The 23041-nt window shown below is 41.3% G+C and overlaps 1 protein-coding gene across 1 annotated transcript in view; it reads right to left on the reverse strand.

Moving 5' to 3' along the window:
• The window catches only part of LOC139766042 (structural maintenance of chromosomes protein 6-like), a 353590-nt gene that overhangs the window by 109614 nt on the left and 220935 nt on the right, over positions 1 to 23041 (reverse strand). Inside the window, exons 12-13 of the mRNA XM_071694167.1 lie at positions 15844 to 16031; positions 2977 to 3142 (exon numbers count right to left, since the gene is read on the reverse strand). Coding sequence (XP_071550268.1) covers positions 2977 to 3142; positions 15844 to 16031 — 354 coding nt within the window. The remainder of the gene's footprint in view (positions 1 to 2976; positions 3143 to 15843; positions 16032 to 23041) is intronic.

The following is a 23041-nucleotide window of genomic DNA, read 5'->3' on the forward strand; positions in this document are numbered from 1 at the left end:
ATGACTTCCATTCTCATTTACTCCGGGCAATCGCCATTTACCAACTATCTTGCCAATATTATGACATCCCACTTTTGCACTCATATCACCCATTACAACCACCTCTCTCTCCTCAAAACCATCTATACAGTCATTCAAATTTCTCCAAAAATTCTTCACTTCATCTATACCTCACCATCTTCATATTCACAAATGCACATACACACACAATTACACATATACACATATCCACACATATTTCACAATTCCAACCTTTCCCTTCACCCACACTATTTATGATTCATTCCATCCATGCTCTGTAACACCCTCCCATACTCTCGTTGATAGCACAATTTCACTTCCCTCTTCCCTGGTAATGTTCACTCATTTCTCTTCATACCACTTCTCTTTCCATGCCCTTCCATAATTTGCATGCATCATTTCCATTTTCACTCCATACATCCTGCCCAAGATTATGGGTTTTCCCAATCCCCAACACGTCCAATTTTTCTTTTCCATACTTGATTGCTGTTTCCTGCATTAGTGAGGTAGTGCCAGGAAATGATGAGAAAAGGCCACATCTGCTCACTCCATTCTCTAGCTGCCATGAGTAATGCATTGAAAACCTCTTCCCTGGAAATTTTCACTCATATATGTTCCTAGCACTTCTTCCATGCCCTCCCATAATTAGCATTCACTATTTCCACTTTCACTCCATACACCCTGCTCAAGGATACGAGCTTTCCCAATCCCCAGCACATCCAATTTTTCCTTTCTATATTTGATTGCTGTTTTTTGCATTAGCATGGTATAGCCAGGAACTAATGAAGAAAAGCACATCCCCTCACATTCATTCTCTAGCTGTCATGTGTAATGCACCAAAAACCATAGTGCCCTCTCCACAACAAGGCCCTAGACACTTCACATGACCTGGTTCAGTCCACTGACTGCACATCAACCCCTGTATACCACAGCAATGCAATTCACTCTATACCATGCATGCCTTTCACCCTTCTGCATATTCAGGAACCCAACCGCTTAAAATCTTTTTCACTCCATCCTTCCATCTCCAATTTGACCTCCCAGTTCTCCTTGTTCCCTCCACTTCTGACACATGTATCCTATTTGTCAACCTTTCATCTTTTGTTTTCTCCTAATATCCAAACCATTTCAGCACACCCTCTTCAGCTCTCTCAATCACACTCTCTTTATTACCACACATTTCTCTTACCCTTTCATTATTCATTTGATCGAACCACCACAAAACATGCATTGTCCTTAAACATTTCATTTCCAACACATCCACCATCCCCTGCACAGCCTTATTTACAGCCCATGCTTCATATCCATATGATATTACTAGAACTACTATTCCTTCAAATATACTCATTCTTGTCCTCTAGAGCATGTTCTCTCTTTCCATGAATTCTTCAGTGCTCCTAGAACCATCATCCCTTCCCCCACATTCACTTCTTTGATTCCATTTGTTGCAAAGTCCACTCCCAGATATCTAAAACACTTCTATTCCTCCAATTTTTCTCCATAAAAACATACATCCATGATAACCTGTCACTCAACCCTATTAAACCTAATAATCTTACTTTTATTCACAATCATTCCCACATTTCTCCTTTTACCCACTCTTACAAACTCAGTCACCAACTTCAGCAGTTTCTTACTCAATCTGCCCCCAGTGTTGCATCATCAGCAAACAACAACTGACTCACTTCCCAGGGACCTTCACCTCCAAAGGCTGAACACTCACCCGTATCTCCAAGACTTGCAATTAACTCCCTCACCACTCCATCTATAAACAAATTGAACAACCATGGTGATATCATACGTCCATGCCACACACCAACCTACACTTGGAACCATTCACTCTTTCTCTTCCTACTGGTACACAAGCCTTACATCCTTGAAAAAAACTTCTCTGCTTTTAGCAGCTTTCATCCCACACCACATATCTATAAGACCTTCCACAAAGCATCTCTACCAACTCTATCATATGCCTTCTCAAGACCCATAAATGCCATATACATATCCATCTTTTTTTTAAATATTTCTCATGCACACTCTTTAAAGCAACACTTGACCTATACATCCTCTATCACCTCTGAAACCACTCTGCTCCTCCTAAATCTGATGCTCTGTACATGCCTGCACCTTCTCAATCAAAACCCCATAAAACCTATCATGTATACTCAGCAAACTTATGCCTCTGTAGTTTGAATACTAACCTTTATCCCCTTTGCCTTTATACAGTGGCACTATACATGCATTCTGCCAATCCTCTGGCTCACATCCAAACTAAAACTTTTAAACTTCTGCACAAGCTCCTCCTATTACTTTCACCAATCATCCCATTTACATTCGAAGCCATCAACCTTAATTGCTCATCCCCTTATTTCCTGGCATAACTGGTGGACTCCAGCACTGCTTCTTAGCCATTAATATTAAAGCATTACCCTTGATAGGCCACTAGCAAATGGCAGCTCTAACACAGTGTTTCCCAGAGGCATCCGGGCTTCCTCATTGTCCGAAAACCTAAAACCCCAGCACTTTTCAAGTGTTTGTCTCGATCTAAAACATTACTATTGTCCTGATGGAGTTGGGCAATGCTTCCCACTTCTGTTCCACCCCAATGGTGTAGTAAAAATGTCACCATAAGAAAGTGGGTGAGACTTGGACACTCCAGAAAACAAGAGTATCCCGTTGAGGCACTGAAATTCAAAACTTTTCCTAACTTTTGAGGCTGTACCAAAGTAGTAACACATCCTAGCCTCATTGGTTATGATACTACCATTGCACACTTATAGGACGATATATGGATACAAGGCCACAGAATGCAATGGATTCATTCTACACATAAATGGTACTGGATGAGATATTTAATGCTAAAGACTGATAACTGACAGTTCTATCAGATCATGATGAGTGCAGCATTACTGATTCTCGCAGGCAAGGGTTATATTGTAAAATACAGGATTACATTACCTTTATCAAATTGGCATGTGTTTCAATTTCAAATGACACAGTGGTAAACCTTTTCTTTGTATTTTTGTACTTCTCTGCTACTGCCAATGGATCACCTCTTTGAGCTGTCTCCTTGTTTAGTCTATCCTGAAGACCACTGTACTGGCGCTGCACTTCTTCCACACTCCTGGGAGAACAAGAATTTGAGTAATATTAACAAATAATGAAAACCTGAATGATGAAAATCCATTTTGATACTGTACACAGAGTCATATGAGCATCTTTTTCTCTTTCATACTTGTCTGCTGTTTTCTGTGTTAGCGAGGTAGTGCTAAAAACAGATGTAGACAGGCCACATTTGCTCAAATCCATTTTCTAGCTGCCATGTGCCCAAAGCACAGCTCCTTTACATAGTTTACCCCAGGTGCTTCACATACACTAGTTCAGTCCACTGACAGCATGTTGCCCCCTATACAAAACAGTGAATATCACTCTAGTTCACTCGATCCCATGCACACCTTTCACCCTCCTGCATGTTTTGATGATGATTCAACTCCTCTTACCATTATAAAACACAAGAGGCTAGCATATGCTTTTTCACAGGGACTAAATGACATGAGACTAAAGTCCAAGAGATACCAAACCTAGAGAAACAAGAAGGCAAAGTCTGATATACTAGAGGTTGTGTAATCAGAGGAAAAAATTTCATGACAATATTGGACAATAGGAGAAAGAATACTACTCATGTATTCCCTGTAAGTTATAAAAGGTGACTAAAAGGGGTGGGAGAGAGGGGTTGCAAATCCTCCCTTCCTGTTTTACATTTCAAAAAGAAGGGACAAACAAGGGGACCAAGTGAGAATGTTTTCCTCTAAGGCTTAATTACCTGTTTTTGGCACTACCTTGCCAATGCAGGAAATGGAAAAAAAAAAGGATATTGAGCAAAGAGGTTGAAAAAAATGATATGTCCTTTTAGAGATGAAGCAATCAAGGAAATATACAGGTTATTTGATGGAAGCTTTAGAAAAATACAGAGAATACAGGATTAGTACTCGATAGCCAGAAGAGCGACTATAAAGATGGTTGGAGACACAGAGGTTGACACTACCATACTAAGGGATCTAGCTGAAACATGTATGACTGCAAAATTAGAAAAAATTAGTAAAGCAAAGCAGGAAGCTGACAGACATATATCACTAATTATTTTTGGATTGGAAAATCATACACCAGATAAATGAGAGATTTTGGAAAACAGGGAGAAAATGCATAGTCTATTTATTTATATTTATCATACATAATCGCTGTTTCCTGCATCAGTGAGGTACCACCAGGAAACAGACACAGAATGGCCTAACACCTCATATACACATGTATATACACCCACATACACATAGCTACACACATATACATATCAACATATACATACAAAGACATTACATAAATAAACATCAACATATTCAGAAGTGGTAGAGGATGTGTGGATCAGGTGTTTGCTTTGAAGAATGTATGTGAGAAATACTTAGAAAAGCAAATGGATTTGTATGTAGCATTTATGGATCTGGAGAAGGCATATGATAGAGTTGATAGAGATGCACTGTGGAAAGTATTAAGAATATATGGTGTGGGAGGCAACTTGTTAGAAGCAGTGAAAAGTTTTTATCGAGGATGTAAGGCATGTGCACATGTAGGAAGTGAGGAAAGTGATTGGTTCTCAGTGAATGTTGGTTTGCGGCAGGGGTGTGTAATGTCTCCATGGTTGTTTAATTTGTTTATGGATGGGGTTGTTAGGTAGGTGAATGCAAGAGTTTTGGAAAGAGGGGCAAGTATGCAGTCTGTTGTGGATGAGAGAGCTTGGGAAGTGAGTCAGTTGTTGTTCACTGATGATACAGCGCTGGTGGCTGATTCATGTGAGAAACTGCAGAAGCTGGTGACTGAGTTGGGTAAAATGTGTGAAAGAAGAAAGTTGAGAGTAAATGTGAATAAGAGCAAGGTTATTAGGTACAGTAGGGTTGAGTGACAAGTCAACTGGGAGGTAAGTTTGAATAGAGAAAAACTGGAGGAAGTGGTGTTTTAGATATCTGGGAGTGGATTTGGTAGCAGATGGAACCATGGAAGCAGAAGTGAATCATAGGGTGGGGGAGGAGGGCGAAAGTTTTGGGAGCGTTGAAAAATGTGTGGAAGTCGAGAATATTATCTCGGAAAGCAAAAATGGGTATGTTTGAAGGAATAGTGGTTCCAACAATGTTATATGGTTGCAAGGCATGAACTATGGATAGATCTGTGCGAAGGAGGGTGGATGAGCTGGAAATGAGATGTTTGAGGACAATATGTGGAGTGAGATGGTTTGATCGAGTAAGTAATAATAGGGTAAGAGAGATGTGTGGTAATAAAAAGAGTGTGATTGAGAGAGCAGAAGAGGGTGTTTTGAAATAGTCTGGTCAAGTGGAGAGAATGAGTGAGGAAAGATTCACAAAGAGGATATATGTGTCAGAGGTGGAGGGAACAAGGAGAAGTGGGAGACCAAATTGGAGGTGGAAAGATGGAGTGAAAAAGATTTTGAGTGATCGGGGCCTGAACATGCAGGAGGGTGAAAGGCGTGCAAGGAATAGAGTGAATTGGAACGATGTGGTATACCGGGGTCAACGTGCTGTCAATGGATTGAACCAGGGCATGTGAAGCGTCTGGGATAAACCATGGAAAGTTCTGTGGGGCCTGGATGTGGAAAGGGAGCTGTGTTTTCGGTGCATTATTGCATGACAGCTAGAGACTGAGTGTGAACAAATGTAGCCTTTGTTGTCTTTTCCTAGCACATGAGGGGGGAGGGGGTTGTTATTTCATGTGTGGCAGGGTTGTGATGGGAATGAATAAAGGCAGACAGTATGAATTATGTACATGTGTATGTATGTATATGTGTGTGTATATATATGTATACGTTGAGATGTATAGGTATATGTGCGTGTGTGGACGTGTATGCATATACATGTGTATGTGGGTGGGTTGGGCCATTTCTTTCATCTGTTTCCATGCGCTACCTTGCTAATGCGGGAGACAGCGACAAAGCAAAATAAATAAACAATAAATAAATATTCATACTTGCTTGTCTTCATCCATTCCTATTGCTACCCTGCCTCACAGGAAAATTGCATTGCTACCCCCTGCTTCAGCAAGATAGTGCCAGGAAAGCAGACAAAAAGGCCACACTCATTCACACTCAGTCTCTAGCTGTCATGTGTAATGCACTGAAACCACAGCTCCCTATCTACATCCGGACCCCACAGACCTTTCCATGGTTTATCCCAGATGCTTCATATATCCTGATTCAGTCCACTGACAGCAAGTCGACCCCTCCTGTATGTTCAGGCCCCAATCACTCAAAATCTTTTTCACTCCATCCTTCCACCTCCAATTTGGTCTCCAGCTTCTCCTTCTTCCCTCCACCTCTGACATATATATCCTCTTTGTCAATCTTTCCTCACTCATTCTCTCCATATGTCCAAACCATTTCAACACACCCTCTTCTACTCTCTCAACTATACTCTTTTTTTCCATGCATCTCTCTAACCCTTACATTACTTACTCGATCAAACCATCTCCCACCACATATTGTCCTTAATCATTTCATTTCCAACACATCCACCCTGCTCCGTACAACCCCATCTATAGCCCATATTTCGCAACCATATAACATTACTTGAACTACTATTCCTTCAAACATACCCATTTTTGATGTCTGAGATAATGTTCCCTCCTTTCACACATTCTTCATCACCCACCAACCTCTGCAGCTTCTCAAAAGAATCAGCCATTAGCGCTGTATCGTTGGCAAACAACAACGGACTCACTTACCAGGCCCTCTCATCCACAACAGACTGCATACTCACCCCTCTCTCCAAAACTCTTGCATCTGCCTCCCTAACCACCCCCATCCATAAACAAATCAAACAACCATGGGGACATCACACACCCCTGCCGCAAACAGACATTCACTGCAAACCAATCACTGTCCCCTTTCCTACTTGTACACATGCCTTACATCCTTGGTAAAAACTTTTCACTGCTTCAAACAACTTACCTCCCACACCATATACTCTTACAACCTTCCACAAAGCATCTCTATCAACCATATCATATGCCTTTTCCAGATCCAAAAATGCTACAAACAAATCCATTTGCTTTTCTAAGTATTTCTCACATACATTCTTCTATGCAAACACCTGATCCACACATCCTCTACTACTTCTTAAACCACACTGCTCTTCCCCAATCTGATGCTCTGTACATGCCCTCATCCTCTCAATCAACACCCTCCCATATAATTTCCCAGAAATACTCAACAAACTTATGCCTATGTAGTCTGAACATTCACCTTTATCCCCTTTGCCTTTGTACACAGGCACTATGCATGCATTCCACCAATCCTCATGCACTTCACCATGATCCATACATACACTGAATATCCTTACCAACCAATTCACTACACAATAACCCCCTTTTCTAATAAATTCCACTGCAATACTATCCAAACCAACTGCCTTGCCGGCTTTCATCTTCAGCAAAGCTTTTACTACTACTTCTCTCTTTACTAAACCATTCTCCCTGACCATTTCACTTCACACACCACCACGACCAAAACACCCTATATCTGCCACTCGATCATCAAATACATTCAACAAACCTTCAAAATACTCATTCAATCTCCTTACTTTATCACTACCTGTTATTACCTCCCCACTTACCCCCATCACTGATGTTCCCATTTGTTCTCTTGTCTTACACACGTTATTTACCTCCTTGCAAAAAACCTTTTTCTTTTCCCTAAAATTTAATGATACTCTCTCACCCCAACTCTCATTTGCCCTCTTTTTCACCTCTTGCACTTTCTCTTGACCTCCTGCCTCTTTCTTTTATACATCTCCCACTCATTTGCACTACTTCCCTACAAGTCTCGTCCAAATGCCTCTCTTTTCTCTTTCACTAACAACTTTACTTCTTCATCTCACCACTCACTACCCTTTCTGATCTGCCTACCTCCCACCTTTCTCATGCCACATGCATCTTCTGTGCAAGCCATCACTGCTTCCCTAAATATATCCCATTCCTCACCCACTCCCCTCATGTCATTTGCTCTCACCTTTTGCCATTCTACACTCAATTTCTCCTAGTAGTTCCTCACATGAGTCTCCTTTCCAAGCTCACTTACTCTCACCACTCTCTTCTCCCAAGCATTCTCTCTTCTTTTCTGGAAACCTCTACAAATCTTCACCTTCGCCTCCACAAGATAGCGATTAGACATCCCTCCAGCTACTCCTTTCAGAATATTAACATCCAAAAGTCTCTCTTTTACAAGCCGATCAATTAACACATAATCCAGTAATGCCCTTTGACCAACCCTCCTACTCACATACTTATACTTATGTATATCTCTCTTTTCAAGCAAGGTATTCCCTATCCAAAGTCCTTTTTCAGCACACAAATCCACAAGCTCTTCACCATTTCTTTTTATAACACTGACCACCCCATGTACACCAATCATATCCTGAACTGTCACATTACTCACCTTCATATTTAAATCAACCATCACTATAACCCAGTCTCTTGCATCAAAGCTGCTGACACACTCACTCAGCTGCTTCCAAGCTCTCATGATCCTTCTCATGACCAGGTGCATAGGCACCAATAATCACCCATCTCTCTCCATCCACTTTCAGTTTTACCCACATCTAAAATTTACTCTCTTACACCCTATCACATACTCCCACAACTCCTGCTTCAGGAGTAGTGCTTCTCCTTCCTTAGTTCTTGTCCTCTCACCAACCCTGACTTTACTCCTGACTTTGCCAAAACCCTCTTCCCCTTTACCCGCGAGATTCATTTCACTCATAGCCAAAACATCCAGGTTTCTTTCTCCAAACATAGTATCTATCTCTACTTTCTTCTCATTTTGGTTCATCTAAACACATTCAGACACCTCTGAGGAGGGTGAGCACTCCCCGATTGACTCCTTATGTTTCCCTTTTTAGATATTCAGATACAAGGGGGGTTTCCAGCCCCCCCTCACTCCCACCCCTTTAGTTGCCTTCTACAACACGCAAGGAATATGTGGGAAGTATTCTTTCTTCCCTATCCCCAGGGATATATATCTTTATATCTTGTCATTTATCTTGATTTTTATTTTCTGCGTCGGGAAACAGATGATGAACGGCCGATCCACTCATATAAATATAAGTTTTGTCGGGCAGACTGGTAAGGGATCTTTCTGTTAAACTTAAGCAATATAGATATAGTATAAGAACAGGACAAGAATCAAATGCGTTGTTTAATCAAGTTGAAAATCATCATCATCATTGTATTGAACAGATTATTGCCATCTCAGGTATTTACTCTTAACTCCTGTACCATGAGAAATATTAATGAATCTTCTATTATCATATACACAAAGAATTGTAACATTAATATTAGTAAAGGTCTATACAAATTGGATAGCTTTATTGTTGATAAAATTCATAAATACTTCCCCTTCTTGTCTATATAATAAGTTTATGATATGCTTGTTGCCAAACTTGAGTGCACCTGACTTACTTTTGGGTAGTCAATTGTTTACCAAATGGCGTGCTAGCTATGTCTCTTCATTGTATATCAACTATCTGTTATATTTCTTTCTTGTATCTCCCCTGATGATGTGCTTATCAAAACAGGTGCACGTAGGAATTTGTTTTTCGTTTCCCCATGAAACTGTAGGAACATGTGCTTATCTATCATTTTATTATATATAACCGCTTTTTCTTGCATTAGTGAGGTACCACCAGGAAACAGACAAAGAATGGCCCATCCACTCATACACATGTAAATATATATATATATAAATGCCCACATATGCATATATACATTTTTTTCATACTATTCGCCATTTCCCATGTTTGCAAGGTAGCGTTACGAACAGATGACTGAGCCTTTGAGGGGAAATCTTCACTTGGCCCCCTTCTCTGTTCCTCCTTTTGGAAAATCAAAAATGAGGGGGGAAGGATTTCCAGCCCCCCACTCTCTCCCCTTTTAGTCATCTTCTACGACACATAGATGAAGGCAAGCAAGTATGAATATGTACATGTGTATGTATGAATATGTCTGCGTATGTATACGTATTTGTATGTACATGGTAATATGCATATATATATATATATATATATATATATATATATATATATATATATATATATTTTTTTTTTTTTTTTTTTTTTTTTTTTATACTTTGTCGCTGTCTCCCGCGTTTGCGAGGTAGCGCAAGGAAACAGACGAAAGAAATGGCCCAACCCCCCCCCCATACACATGTACATACACACGTCCACACACGCAAATATACATACCTACACAGCTTTCCATGGTTTACCCCAGACGCTTCACATGCCTTGATTCAATCCACTGACAGCACGTCAACCCCTGTATACCACATCGCTCCAATTCACTCTATTCCTTGCCCTCCTTTCACCCTCCTGCATGTTCAGGCCCCGATCACACAAAATCTTTTTCACTCCATCTTTCCACCTCCAATTTGGTCTCCCTCTTCTCCTCGTTCCCTCCACCTCCGACACATATATCCTCTTGGTCAATCTTTCCTCACTCATTCTCTCCATGTGCCCAAACCATTTCAAAACACCCTCTTCTGCTCTCTCAACCACGCTCTTTTTATTTCCACACATCTCTCTTACCCTTACGTTACTTACTCGATCAAACCACCTCACACCACACATTTTCCTCAAACATCTCATTTCCAGCACATCCATCCTCCTGCGCACATCTCTATCCATAGCCCACGCCTCGCAACCATACAACATTGTTGGAACCACTATTCCTTCAAACATACCCATTTTTGCTTTCCGAGATAATGTTCTCGACTTCCACACATTCTTCAAGGCCCCCAGAATTTTCGCCCCCTCCCCCACCCTATGATCCACTTCCGCTTCCATGGTTCCATCCGCTGCCAGATCCACTCCCAGATATCTAAAACACTTCACTTCCTCCAGTTTTTCTCCATTCAAACTCACCTCCCAATTGACTTGACCCTCAACCCTACTGTACCTAATAACCTTGCTCTTATTCACATTTACTCTTAACTTTCTTCTTTGCGGAAGATGAAAGCCGGCAAGGCAGCAGGTTTGGATGGTATTGCAGTGGAATTTATTAAAAAAGGGGGTGACTGTATTGTTGACTGGTTGGTAAGGTTATTTAATGTATGTATGACTCATGGTGAGGTGCCTGAGGATTGGCGGAATGCGTGCATAGTGCCATTGTGCAAAGGCAAAGGGGATAAGAGTGAGTGCTCAAATTACAGAGGTATAAGTTTGTTGAGTATTCCTGGTAAATTATATGGGAGGATATTGATTGAGAGGGTGAAGGCATGTACAGAGCATCAGATTGGGGAAGAGCAGTGTGGTTTCAGAAGTGGTAGAGGATGTGTGGATCAGGTGTTTGCTTTGAAGAATGTATGTGAGAAATACTTAGAAAAGCAAATGGATTTGTATGTAGCATTTATGGATCTGGAGAAGGCATATGATAGAGTTGATAGAGATGCTCTGTGGAAGGTATTAAGAATATATGGTGTGGGAGGAAAGTTGTTAGAAGCAGTGAAAAGTTTTTATCGAGGATGTAAGGCATGTGTACGTGTAGGAAGAGAGGAAAGTGACTGGTTCTCAGTGAATGTAGGTTTGCGGCAGGGGTGTGTGATGTCTCCATGGTTGTTTAATTTGTTTATGGATGGGGTTGTTAGGGGGGTGAATGCAAGAGTTTTGGAAAGAGGGGCAAGTATGAAGTCTGTTGGGGATGAGAGAGCTTGGGAAGTGAGTCAGTTGTTGTTCGCTGATGATACAGCACTGGTGGCTGATTCATGTGAGAAACTGCAGAAGCTGGTGACTGAGTTTGGTAAAGTGTGTGAAAGAAGAAAGTTAAGATATATATATATATATATATATATATATATATATATATATATATATATATATATATATATAGGGGAGAAAGAATACTTCCCACGTATTCCCTGCGTGTCGTAGAAGGCGACTAAAAGGGGAGGGAGCGGGGGGCTGGAAATCCTCCTCTCTCGTTATTTTTTTGATTTTCCAAAGGAAGGAACAGAGAAGGGGACCAGGTGAGGATATTCCCTCAAAGGCCCAGTCCTCTGTTCTTAACGCATCTCGCTAACGCGGGAAATGGCGAATAGTTTGAAAGAAAAAAAAGAAATATATATATATATATCAAAAAGTTTATCCCGGGGGATAGGGGAGAAAGAATACTTCCCACGTATTCCCTGCGTGTCGTAGAAGGCGACTAAAAGGGGAGGGAGTGGGTGGCTGGAAATCCTCCCCTCTCATTATTTTTTTTTTTTTTTTTTTTAATTTTCCAAAAGAAGGAACAGAAAAGGGGGCCAGGTGAGGATATTCCCTCAAAGGCCCAGTTCTCTGTTCTTAACGCAACCTCGCTAAAGCGGGAAATGGCGAATAGTTTGAAAGAAAAGAAGAAAGAAATATATATATATATATATTATTTTTTTTTTATTTTGCTTTGTCGCTGTCTCCTGGGTTTGCAAGGTACTGCAAGGAAACAGACGAAAGAAATGGCCCAACCCACCCCCATACACATGTATATACATACACGTCCACACACGTAAATATACATCCCTATACATCTCAATGTACACATATATATACACACAGACACATACATATATACCCATGCACACAATTCACACTGTCTGCCTTTATTCATTCCCATCGCCACCTCGCCACACATGGAATACCATCCCCCTCCCCCCTCATGTGTGCGAGGTAGCGCTAGGAAAAGACAACAAAGGCCCCATTCGTTCACACTCAGTCTCTAGCTGTCATGCAATAATGCCCAAAACCACAGCTCGCTTTCCACATCCAGGCCCCACACAACTTTCCATGGTTTACCCCAGACGCTTCACATGCCCTGATTCAATCCACTGACAGCACGTCAACCCCGGTATACCACATCGATCCAATTCACTCTATTCCTTGCCCTCCTTTCACCTCCTGCATGTTCAGGCCCCGATCACACAAAATCTTTTTCACTCCATCTTTCCACCTCCAATTTGGTCTCCCACTTCTCCTCGTTCCCTCCACCTCCGACACATATATCCTTTTGGTCAATCTTTCCTCACTCATTCTCTCCATGTGCCCAAACCATTTCAAAACACCCTCTTCTGCTCTCTCAACCACGCTCTTTTTATTTCCACACATCTCTCTTACCCTTACATTACTTACTCGATCAAACCACCTCACTCCACACATTGTCCTCAAACATCTCATTTCCAACACATCCACCCTCCTGCGCACAACTCTATCCATAGCCCACACCTCGCAACCATACAACATTGTTGGAACCACTATTCCTTCAAACATACCCATTTTTGCTTTCCGAGATAATGTTCTCGACCTCCACACATTCTTCAAGGCTCCCAGGATTTTCGCCCCCTCCCCCACCCTATGATTCACTTCCGCTTCCATGGTTCCATCCGCTGCCAGATCCATTCCCAGATATCTAAAACACTTTACTTCCTCCAGTTTTTCTCCATTCAAACTTACCTCCCAGTTGACTTGACCCTCAACCCTACTGTACCTAATAACCTTGCTCTTATTCACATTTACTCTTAACTTTCTCCTTTCACACACTTTACCAAACTCAGTCACCAGCTTCTGCACTTTCTCAAATGAATCAGCCACCAGCGCTGTATCATCAGCAAACAACAACTGACTCACTTCCCAAGCTCTCTCATCCACAACAGACTTCATACTTGCCCCTCTTTCCAAAACTCTTGCATTCACCTCCCTAACAACCCCATCCATAAACAAATTAAACAACCATGGAGACATCACACACCCCTGCCACAAACCTACATTCACTGAGAACCAATCACTTTCCTCTCTTCCTACACGTACACATGCCTTACATCCTCGATAAAAACTTTTCACTGCTTCTAACAACTTGCCTCCCACACCATATATTCTTAATACCTTCCACAGATCATCTCTATCAACTCATATGCCTTCTCCAGATCCATAAATGCTACATACAAATCCATTTGCTTTTCTAAGAATTTCTCACATACATTCTTCAAAGCAAACACCTGATCCACACATCCTCTAAAAGGGGAAACAGAAGAAGGAGTCACGCGGGGAGTGGTCATCCTCCTCAAAGGCTCAGATTGGGGTGTCTAAATGTGTGTGGATGTAACCAAGATGAGAAAAAAGGAGAGATAGGTAGTACGTTTCAGGAAAGGTACCTGGATGTTTTGGCTCTCAGTGAAACGAAGCTCAAGGGTAAAGGGGAAGAGTGGTTTGGGAATGTCTTGGGAGTAAAGTCAGGGGTTAGTGAGAGGACAAGAACAAGGGAAGGAGTAGCACTACTCCTGAAACAGGAGTGGTGGGAGTATGTGATAGAGTGTAAGAAAGTAAACTCTAGATTGATACGGGTAAAACTGAAAGTGGATAGAGAGAGATGGGTGATTAAAGGTGCATATGCACCCGGGCATGAGAAGAAAGATCATGAGAAGCAAGTGTTTTGGGAGCAGATGAGTGAGTGTGTTAGTCGTTTTGATGCGCGAGACCGGGTTATAGTGATGGGTGATTTGAATGCAAAGGTGAGTAATGTGGCAGTTGAGGGAATAATTGGTGTACATGGGGTGTTCAGTGTTGTAAATGGAAATGGTGAAGAGCTTGTAGATTTACATGGGGTGTTCAGTGTTGTAGATGGAAATGGTGAAGAGCATGTAGATTTATGTGCTGAAAAAGGACTGGTGATCGGGAATACCTGGTTTAAAAAGAGAGATATACATGAGTATACGTATGTAAGTAGGAGAAATGGCGAGAGAGCATTATTGGATTACGTGTTAATTGATAGGCGCGCAAAAGAGAGGCTTCTGGATGTTAATGTGCTGAAAGGTGCAACTGGAGGGATGTCTGATCATTATCTTGTGGAGGCAAAGGTGAAGATTTGTAGAGGTTTTCAGAAAAGATGAGAGAATGCTGGGGTTAAGAGAGTGGTGATAGTAAGTGAGCTTGGGAAGGAGACTTGTGTGAGGAAGTACCAGGAGAGACTGAGTACAGAATGGAAAAAGGTGGGAACAAATGAGGTAAGGGGAGTGGGGGAGGAATGGGATGTATTTAGGGAAGCAGAGGTGGCTTGCGCAAAAGATGCTTGTAGCATGAGAAGCATGGGAGGTGAGCAGATTAGAAAGGGTAGTGAGTGGTGGAATGAAGAAGTAAGATTATTAGTGAAAGAGAAGAGCGAGGCATAAACAAATTAAACAACCATCACACACCCCTGCCACAGACCGACCTTCACTGGGAACCAATCACACTCCTCTCTATCTACTTATACACATGCCTTACAACCTTGATAAAAACTTGTCACTGCTTCTAGCAGCTTACCTCTCACACCTTATACTCTTAAGACCTTACAAAAAGCATCTCGATATATTATATAACCACACAAACAGGAAAATGTATAACATTAATGAACGGAAGCTGATCTGTAAAAGCCTTCTACACAGCAACAGATGGTACTGTTCATCTGCCCTGAAAAACAAAAATGTGTGATTTGAATGGTTGGTAAGGGACTGAGTTGTTGGTAAGAGGCAGGCTGGTGATATCAGCCTGGTGGTGGTTGCTGAGTAGCTAAGGGTGGAAGGGGATAAGAAAAGTAATATCACTGAGTCATTTACAATAGCTAAGCATAAACTGCTGCCTCCTCACCAAGTTTGAGGCTGTAAAGGGTCCTACCTGGTACATTTCCAAGAATTGTACAAGTTTGTTGGAAAATTGCTGAGAAGAGAAGTGCTGTAAAGAATTAAGTTAAGATGGTTTACATCATTCCTACCGGACTGTATCTAAACGTGGCTGAAACTGATTTGCTCCTTGTAATTCATTTTTCAGGGTCTCATTTGCAGTCTTGAGCCTTCTCTCAGCCTTCTTTTTATTTTGGAGGTACTCATTACCTTTCCTCTCATAGGCTTCTACTGTCTGCAAGAGCCTGTTAACTTTTGCCTCCACTTGGTCTACCTTCTCCTGAAAATGGAACGTACATGCATTAAAACAATCTAATACATAGTCTACACTAATAACTAGAGTTTACACTTTAACATGAATTTCAAAGAAACTTTCAGCTAGGTTCTATCCTGTCAGGGGATTCTGACCTTAAGATGTACAAACCTAATATTATACAACAATACCTGCCATCTCCAACAACTATCTCCTGTAGGACAAGCCAATCACATTACCTAAAAGGACACACAATAAACACCCTGTTGTTACATCATCCCCAACTCATAGTCAGTAAATGAACTGTTTCATGCTGATTCACTGTTGAAAGAAATCTAAAACAAAAGAAGGGTCAAACTAAATAAATACACACTTTAGTGGGTAGGAGGCAAATGCGTCCTTCAATTATCCATCAAAGTGCAAAACTTTTTTGTTTTCTGCACTCTTCTGCTTTAGAAGGGCAGGCGATGATCAGACAGAAAAAAAGCTGTATCCATGGACAGGCAAAATTTCTCTCCTTGCTAAAGCTTTCACTGCTTCATTGCTTTTTTCTTTGTCCTTTAAAACTGTGGAGACCGACAAAAGGGACAACTGTAGATCACATGCAGTTACATTAACTTCTTCCTCCTTCATATTTGGTGATTTCCTTAATTTTCAATTCCATATCGAGCATCTCCCTCCAATTCTTGCCAGATCTACCTACATGTGATGGGTTCTTCCTCTTGTTCATCATCTTTGGGGTATAATACAAAAATGGTTTAATCCAGCAAGAATATTCATTAGAATAACCACAATAAAACTTGCTCACTCAATAGTAGCCGAGAGCAAGAACTGAGAGATGCTGTGACAAACACAACACCAAGATCGTCTAACATTCACTATCATGAGCACACAGCCGTCAGCACTAGCAGATGAAAAATCAATTATAATGTTTGTACTTATGTATACTTTTTAAATTCATATTTTTTTTAGTCGCATAAGATGGGGAGCATATACTTATTATATATTATACTTAACTGCTGTTTCCCGCAACAGCAAGGTAGTGCCAGGAAACAGACGAAGAATGGCCCAATCACTCATGTACACATACATAAACGCCTATACATGAACATGTTTATTGTTTTTATCATACTTAATTGCCATCTCCTGTATTAGCGAGGTAGCGCAAGGAAACAGACGAAAGAATGGCCCAATCCACCCACATACACACATACATAAATAAACGCCCACACACGCAAATATACATACCTATACATTTCAATGTATACATCTTATATTCATTATATTATATACTTTGTTGCTGTCTCCCGTGTTAACGAGGTAGCACAAGGAAACAGACGAAAGAATGACCCAACCCACCCACATACACATGTATATACATACATGTCCACACACGCAAATATACATACCTATACATCTCAATGTATACATATATATATACACACACAGACATATACATATATGCACATGTACATAATTCATACTGTCTGTCCTTATTCATTCCCGTCACCACCCCGCCACACATGAAATAACAACCCGCTCCTCCTGCATGTGCACAAGGTAGCGCTAGGAAAAGACAACAAAGGCCACATTCACTCACACTCAGTCTCTAGCTGTCATGTATAATGCACCGAAACCACAGCTCCCTTTCCACATCCAGGCCCTACAAAACTTTCCAAGGTTTACCCCAGATGCTTCACATGCCCTAGTTCAATACATTGACAGCATGTCAACCCCTGTATACCACATCGTTCCAATTCACTCCATTCCTTGCATGCCTTTCACCCTCCTGCATGTTCAGGCCCCGATCACTCAAAATCTTTTTCAATCCATCTTTCCACCTCCAATTTGGTCTTCCACTTCTCCTCGTTCCCTCCACCTCTGACACATATACCCTCTTTGTCAATCTTTCCTCACTCATTCTCTCCATTTGACCAAACCATTTCAAAACACCCTCTTCTGCTCTCTCAAACACACTCTTTTTATTACCACACATCTCTCTTACCCTTTCATTACTTACTCAATCAAACAACCTCACACCACATATTGTCCTCAAACACGTCATTTCCAGCACATCCACTCTCCTGCGCACAACTCTATCTATAGCCCATGCCTCGCAACCATATATCATTGTTGGAACCACTATTCCTTCAAACATACCCATTTTTGCTTTCCAAGATAACGTTCTCGACTTCCACACATTCTTCAACGCTCCCAGAACTTTCGCACCCTCCCCCACCCTATGATTCACTTCCGCTTCCATGGTTCCATCCGCTGCCAAATCCACTCCCAGATATCTAAAACACTTCACTTCCTCCAGTTTTTCTCCATTCAAACTTACCTCCCAATTGACTTGTCCCTCAACCCTACTGTACCTAATATCTAACCTTGCTCTTATTTACATTTACTCTCAGCTTTCTTCTTTCACACACTTTACCAAACTCAGTAACCAGCTTCTGCAGTTTCTCACACGAATCAGCCACCAGCACTGTATCATCAGCGAACAATAACTGACTCACTTCCCAAGCTCTCTCATCCCCAACAGACTGCATACTTGCCCCTCCTTCCAAAACTCTTGCATTCACCTCCCTTACAACCTCATCCATAAACAAATTAAACAACCATGGAGACATCACACACCCCTGCCGCAAACCTACATTCACTGAGAACCAATTACTTTCCTCTCTTCCTACACGTACACATGCCTTACATCATCGATAAAAGCTTTTCACTGCTTCTAACAACTTGCCTCCTACACCATATATTCTTAATACCTTCCACAGAGCATCTCTATCAATTCTATCATATGCCTTCTCCAGATCCATAAATGCTACATACAAATCCATTTGCTTTTCTAAGTATTTCTCACAAACATTCTTTAAAGCAAACACCTGATCCACACATCCTCTACCACTTCTGAAACTACACTGCTCTTCCCCAATCTGATGCTCTGTATGTGCCTTCACCCTCTCAATCAATACCCTCCCATATAATTTTCCAGGAATACTCAACAAACTTATACCTCTGTAATTTGAGCACTCACTTTTATCCCCTTTGCCTTTGTGCAATGGCACTATGCAAGCATTCCACCAATTCTCAGGCACCTCACCATGAGTCACACATACATTAAATAATCTTACCAACCAGCAACAATAAAGTCACCCCCTTTTTTAATAAATTCCAATGCAATACCATCCAAACCCGCTGCCTTGCCGGCTTTCATTTTCCGCAAAGCTTTTATTACCTCTTCTCTGTTTCCCAAATCATTCTCCCTAACCCTCTCTCTTTGCTCACCACCTCGATCAAAACACCCTATATCTGCCACTATCATCAGATAGGTATGCCACCAATTTTCCGGCACTCCTGGTTCCAAAACCTTACCAGATTAACCATTTTGCTGGACCAACCATGTTCACATAATAATAATTCATCAACACACCTCCCATGTGTCTAAAGTATACCATGGACTACTAGAAATTTAAATTAAACAAATATTAAATGTTTGAGCACCCTAAGATGGTAAGTCTGTCCTTAGATTGTTTGAATCCTGTGGGGTCTTCTTTGTCTTCTGTTGTTAGTGTTTTCCTAGGTCTGGATCGCCAGAATAATGCAGTTTCATCTACATTATACACCCGTTCAGGACGAGGTGCTCGTCAGCTACGAGTTTCACAAATTCATCCACATACTCGGCAGCTCCTTTGTGGTTTGCAGATCGCTTTTCTCCGCACACTTTACTCATGAAAATTCCATGAGGATTCTTGAATCTTTGAAGCCATTTTTCACTACAGTAATGCTCATGTTGTAATCTAAGTTCGTTATGGAACAACTTAGCCTGGTCCATTATCATGCTACCTGACAAGTCCATTCTATCACTCCAATGCTGTCGAAACCATACCATCATCACTCGATCGTGTTCAGCACTCTTACCATCTTTCATAGTTTTTCCAATCATCATTTGCTTCTTGGAATCACTGTCTGCATAGAATTTCAATATTTTCTCCCTTTGCTTGCTTCTCTATATCATAAACAGTTGATGAACCACTACTGTAGATGTCACACAGCTTACGCGCCAAAACATCATGCTGCATAATTTTCAACAGTTCTACTTTATCTTGGATTGACATGGACTGGTGTTTACGTTTGACACCATGACTGACACTCTCATATGTCCTAGAAGCCATAGCTAGGGTTAAATTTAAGCAAAATAAGCTAAGAATCTCACAGAATTGCGGTATCACCACCAACAAGTGCAGTGTCAAGAATGTAAATAAGCACGCCCTACACACAATGCCATCTGTGGCCGTCCAGTAAACTAGTCTGATGGCAGCGGTAATTTCAAGTTCCCTTACGTAATTTTGTCTGGGGATAGGTGCCGCCGAACCATCAGTTGCCAGAAATTCGGTGGTGTACCTGTATACACATGTACATATTCATACTTGCTGCCTTCATCCATTCCTGTCACCACACCGCCACACAGCATCCCCCCCCTCCAGCAAGGTAGTGCCAGGAACAGACGAAAAAGACCATATTTGTTCACACTCAGTATCTAGCTGTCATGTGTAATGCACAGAAACCAGAGCTCCCTTTCCACATCTAGGCCCTACAAAACTTTCCATGGTTTATCCCACGTTTCACATGCCTTGATTCAGTCCATTGACAGCATGTCGACCCTGGTATACCACATCGTTCCAATTCACTCTATTTCTTGTACACCTTTCACCCTCCTGTATGTTCAGGCCCCAATCACTCAAAAATCTTCTTCACTTCATCTTTCCACTTCCAATTTGGTCTCCTGTTTCTCCTTCTTCCCTTCACCTCTGACACATATATCCTCTTGATCAATCTTTCCTCACTCATTTTCTCCATGTGTCCAAACCATTTCAACACACCCTCTTCTGCTCTCTCAACCACACTCTTTTTATTACCCCAAATTTCTCTTACCCTTTCATTACTTACTTGATCAAATCACCTTATAAGACATATTGTCCTCAAACATTTAATTTCCAACACATCCATCCTCCTCCACACAACCCTACCTATCGCCCATGCCTCGCAACCATATAACATTGTTGGAACCACCATTCCTTTAAACATACCCTTTTATGCTCTCTGAGATAACATTCTCGCCTTCCACACATTCTTCTATGCTCCAAGGATCTTCGCCCCCTCCCCCACCCTGTGACTCACTTCCGCTTCCATGGTTCCATCCGCTGCTAAGTCCATTCCCAGATATCTAAAACACTTCACTTCCTCCAGTTTTTCTCCATTCAAACTTACCTCCAATTACCTTGTTCTTCAACCCTACTGAACCTAACAACCTTGCTCTTATTCACATTTGCTCTCAACTTTCTCCTTTCACACACTTTACCAAACTCAGTCACCAAATTTTGCAGTTTCTCACCTGAATCAGCCACCAGAGCTGTATCATCAGTGAACAACAACTGACTTACTTCTAAAGCCCTCTCATCCACAAGAGACTGCTACTTGCCCTGCTCTCCAAAACTCTTGCATTCACCTCCCTAACCACCCCATGGAGACATCACACACCCCAGCCGCAAACTGACATTCACTGGGCACCAATCACTTTCCTCTCTTCCTACTCATACACATGCCTTACATCCTTGATAAAAACTTTTCACTGCTTCTAGCACCTTACCTCCCACACCATATACTTTTAAAACATTCCACAAAGCATTCCTATAAACCCTATCATATGCTTTCTCCAGATCCACAAATGCCACATACAAATCCATCTGTTTTCTAAGTATTTCTCACATACATTCTTCAAAGCAAACACCTGATCCACATATCCTCTACCACTTCTGAAACCACACTGGTCTTCTCCAATCTGATGCTCTGTACATACCTTTACCCTTTCAATCAATTCCCTCCCATATAATTTCCCAGGAATACTCAACAAACTTATAACTCTGTAAATTGAGCACTCAACTTTATCCCCTTTGCCTTTGTACAATGGCACTATGCATGCATTCTACCAATCCTCAGGCACTTCAACATGATCCATACATACACTGAATATCGTTACCAACCAATCAACAACAAAGTCATCCTCTTTTTTAATAAATTCCACTGCAATACCATCCAAACCCGCTGCCTTGCCTGGCTTTCATCTTCTGCAAAGCTTTATTACCTCTTCTCTGTTTCCCAAATCATTCTCCCTAACCCTCTCTCTTTGCTCACCACCTCGATCAAAACACCCTATATCTGCCACTATCATCAGATAGGTATGCCACCAATTTTCCGGCACTCCTGGTTCCAAAACCTTACCAGATTAACCATTTTGCTGGACCAACCATGTTCACATAATAATAATTCATCAACACACCTCCCATGTGTCTAAAGTATACCATGGACTACTAGAAATTTAAATTAAACAAATATTAAATGTTTGAGCACCCTAAGATGGTAAGTCTGTCCTTAGATTGTTTGAATCCTGTGGGGTCTTCTTTGTCTTCTGTTGTTAGTGTTTTCCTAGGTCTGGATCGCCAGAATAATGCAGTTTCATCTACATTATACACCCGTTCAGGACGAGGTGCTCGTCAGCTACGAGTTTCACAAATTCATCCACATACTCGGCAGCTCCTTTGTGGTTTACAGATCGCTTTTCTCCGCACACTTTACTCATGAAAATTCCATGAGGATTCTTGAATCTTTGAAGCCATTTTTCACTACAGTAATGCTCATGTTGTAATCTAAGTTCGTTATGGAACAACTTAGCCTGGTCCATTATCATGCTACCTGACAAGTCCATTCTATCACTCCAATGCTGTCGAAACCATACCATCATCACTCGATCGTGTTCAGCACTCTTACCATCTTTCATAGTTTTTCCAATCATCATTTGCTTCTTGGAATCACTGTCTGCATAGAATTTCAATATTTTCTCCCTTTGCTTGCTTCTCTATATCATAAACAGTTGATGAACCACTACTGTAGATGTCACACAGCTTACGCGCCAAAACATCATGCTGCATAATTTTCAACAGTTCTACTTTATCTTGGATTGACATGGACTG

Source organism: Panulirus ornatus, chromosome 56, assembly GCF_036320965.1.
Source record: "Panulirus ornatus isolate Po-2019 chromosome 56, ASM3632096v1, whole genome shotgun sequence".
Classification (NCBI taxonomy): Eukaryota; Metazoa; Arthropoda; class Malacostraca; order Decapoda; family Palinuridae; genus Panulirus; species Panulirus ornatus.